At 55.7% G+C, this 2,826-nt stretch overlaps 1 protein-coding gene across 1 annotated transcript in view; it reads right to left on the reverse strand.

Annotated features, from left to right (window-relative positions):
• LOC104506537 (calcium/calmodulin-dependent protein kinase type II subunit alpha) overlaps positions 1–2,826 on the reverse strand; it is a gene marked incomplete at both ends in the record, with an annotated part of 4,068 nt that overhangs the window by 154 nt on the left and 1,088 nt on the right. Inside the window, 4 exons of the mRNA XM_010147515.1 lie at positions 24–158; positions 533–627; positions 1,397–1,472; positions 2,735–2,783. Coding sequence (XP_010145817.1) covers positions 24–158; positions 533–627; positions 1,397–1,472; positions 2,735–2,783 — 355 coding nt within the window. The remainder of the gene's footprint in view (positions 1–23; positions 159–532; positions 628–1,396; positions 1,473–2,734; positions 2,784–2,826) is intronic.

Genomic DNA, 2,826 nt, shown 5'->3' on the forward strand with positions numbered 1-2,826 from the left:
GAGGCGGGTGTCCTCGAACGGGGCAGTGCGGGGGATCCCTCCTGCATCCACGTACTGTGTGATGCGGATGTAGGCGATGCAGGCAGACTCGTCTCCCATCAGGTGGATGTGGGGGTTCAGGATCGTCGTGTGCACGGGCTTGCTGTTCCGGGACCACACTGGAGAGGGGACAAGTACAGGCAGTTTTAGGCAGGGGGAGGAGGAGTCCGGGTGGCTTTTGCCCAGGTAAGCTGCGATGCGGGGCCATGCTTGGGTTAAGCTCTCTGCTTGGAGCGACTGAGCAAACACTCAATGGATGGGTTCGGGATGGGTCCACATGGAAAGCAGCTATCCAAAAAACTCCTCTGCATGCAGCCCGGCCCCAGGTGACCTAACAGGCTTGATTCACCTCCTGCTGGGATCTTCCAGATCAGCCAGCCATGCTCCCAAAGACACCCTTACCCTCCTCTCCCCAGCAACCTGATGAAGGCCAAACACAGCTGTGCCTACGGGAGATGGGGAGGGTCCCTCGGGAGGCAAGGGGGCTGCTTACGGTTTTCAAAGTAGAATCGGTGGAAATCCAGGCCTTCCACAAGGTTGCCCAGAGCCTCGGGCTCAAAGGCAGTCATCCCAGGGTCGCACATCTTCCTGGGGGAGCGGGGAGGGGAGAGAAAAGGGAGAGGTTATCTCACTGCTTCTGGCATGAGATCCTGCAAAACCCAAATGGCTTGTGCTCAGGATGACTCCCCCAGTCCAAGACCCAGGAGCCTCTGTGCCAGTCCGACCTCATCCCTACACTTCGCCTCCAGCCCACCGACTGCAGCTGGGACCCCAGTGAGGGAGGGTGAACTCTCCATCACCCACCATCTCCAACTAAACCTCCAAAACCCTGCTGTCTGCTTTGTAAGAAAGAGAAACAGCAGGGAAAAAGCCTCATATGCTTTGCTCTATATCAAAATATCCCTGCTGCGATTCGCTGCGGCAGGGACGGAGACCTGCACTCGCTCAGAAAATGCTAATTAAATAGGTCTTGGACACTGAAGTGTACTCTGAGGAGCATCAGCTCAGCGAGTAGAAAGCAGTTACGCTTCCAAGCAGCCTGCAGCAATCTGGGTATAATGGATACCATGGATGCGATGTTCCTTCTTCCACCATAAATCACAGTTGCAGTTATTCATCTCTGCAAACCAGAAAATAGGCTCTTCCACGATAGTGAGACCAGAGAGATGCGGTCAGCTCAGCGTGAGAGATGCACTGGGTTTGGAAACCCTGGTCGCCTGCTTCTCTTGGATGGTGTCCATGCCTCAGCACCACATCAGCCCGGTCACCCTGCCCTGGGCAGCAGTAAAACCTCCCAGGCCGTGTTGTCACCGGCTGAGCCCCCACCCCAGCCCAAAGCCACGCTGGGCACACTCACGTGTAGGACTCAAAGTCGCCATTGCTTATTGCTTCGATCAGCTGCTCCGTGACTTTAATGATTTCTTGCTTTCGCACTGTCGGTTTAAAGAGAAAAAGAACATAAAAGGAGAAAACAAACCAAAAGTGCTGGCATTTCAGTATCGGTGACGGATCTTTTTCTCGCTCGAAACAGACGGTGGGGCATTGAGGGCTGCTGGAAACTGTCCAAGGGAAAAGCAGGAGAAGGACTTAGGAGAGAGATGTGGGGAAGGGTTCTTCATCCCCAGAGAGGAAAGACCTCCAAGGTCAGGGCAAAACTGAAAACTTCTGTATTTTCCTAAAGAGCAAAAGAGTTAATCACGGAGTGGTGAGCTGCCCTCGGCCCAAAAAGGTGGCATAGGGTAGTCTCGGCTGCAAAGCCTTGCCGAGCTGGAAACCCAGAGCAGGGGCCAGCCAGGACAGGCTGGAGCAAGGATGCTCTCACCTTCCTCTGAGATGGGAGGAGAGGGTCTCAGCTGGGGACAACAGGGTGATGTGGCCATCCACCCCGGGAGACACAGGGAGGGACCCTGCAAAGGGCACAACCCTGTGCAGCTGATGCCTGGGACCCCCAGCACTGCTGTCTTGGCTGTGATGGGCTGTGAGGGCGAGTTTGGCTCCCTGGGATGCAGAAGGAGCTGCCAGAGGTAACACTGGGCTTATTAACAAGGCTCTGCTTCAAATGCAAATCAGCATCATCCTTGACTTAACCCTTCCTTGTACCGTGGCTAACGAAAGGAGAGGGAGGGTGTTCCTGAGAGTTGTTCAGAAAGGAGAGGGACCCCATCACTTCCTGAGCACCGCCTGCCTCCACATCCACTCCCAGGGAGACCTTCCCTGGGAGGACAAGTGTCCCATGAACTCTCACGTCAGGCCAAAGTCCATCTTGCTTTGTGCCGAGATCACTTCATCGAGAGACTTTACAAATTAGCACTGATAAATTATTCCCCGAGTTATTCTTAGAAAGCCGGCCCTGGCAGGCGGGAGGGAGGCAGGCAGGGATTTCCCCTGGAGGCTTTTCCCAAATGGGCATTTATTTTGGAGGAGCAGGCAGCTGGGCTGCTATCCACGCGGATTTCTGCCATTTCCATGCCTGCTGTCAGGGAACATCCCTGTTTTTGGGATACCCGCCCCCCTCCTCACCAGCAGTGAAACCCCCCAAGGAGCTGGAGCAACTTCTGAAGGGCCCCGAGGCAGCTCCATGGTGGTGGATTTCCCTGTAGCCATCAGGGAATGTCGTTAGGGGTGGACAGACGAACGACCCCAGGGCGCCCCTCCAAAGCAGCCTGCCCACCTCCCCCTGTGCCCCCGCCGATACCTTTGGTGTCTTCGTCCTCGATGGTGGTGTTGGTGCTCTCCGACGATTCCTGAGCAAAGAACAGAGAGGAGACGGGGCGGTGAGAGGGGTCT

This window comes from Eurypyga helias, unplaced genomic scaffold (assembly GCF_000690775.1).
Source record: "Eurypyga helias isolate BGI_N326 unplaced genomic scaffold, ASM69077v1 scaffold3162, whole genome shotgun sequence".
NCBI classification, from domain to species: domain Eukaryota; kingdom Metazoa; phylum Chordata; class Aves; order Eurypygiformes; family Eurypygidae; genus Eurypyga; species Eurypyga helias.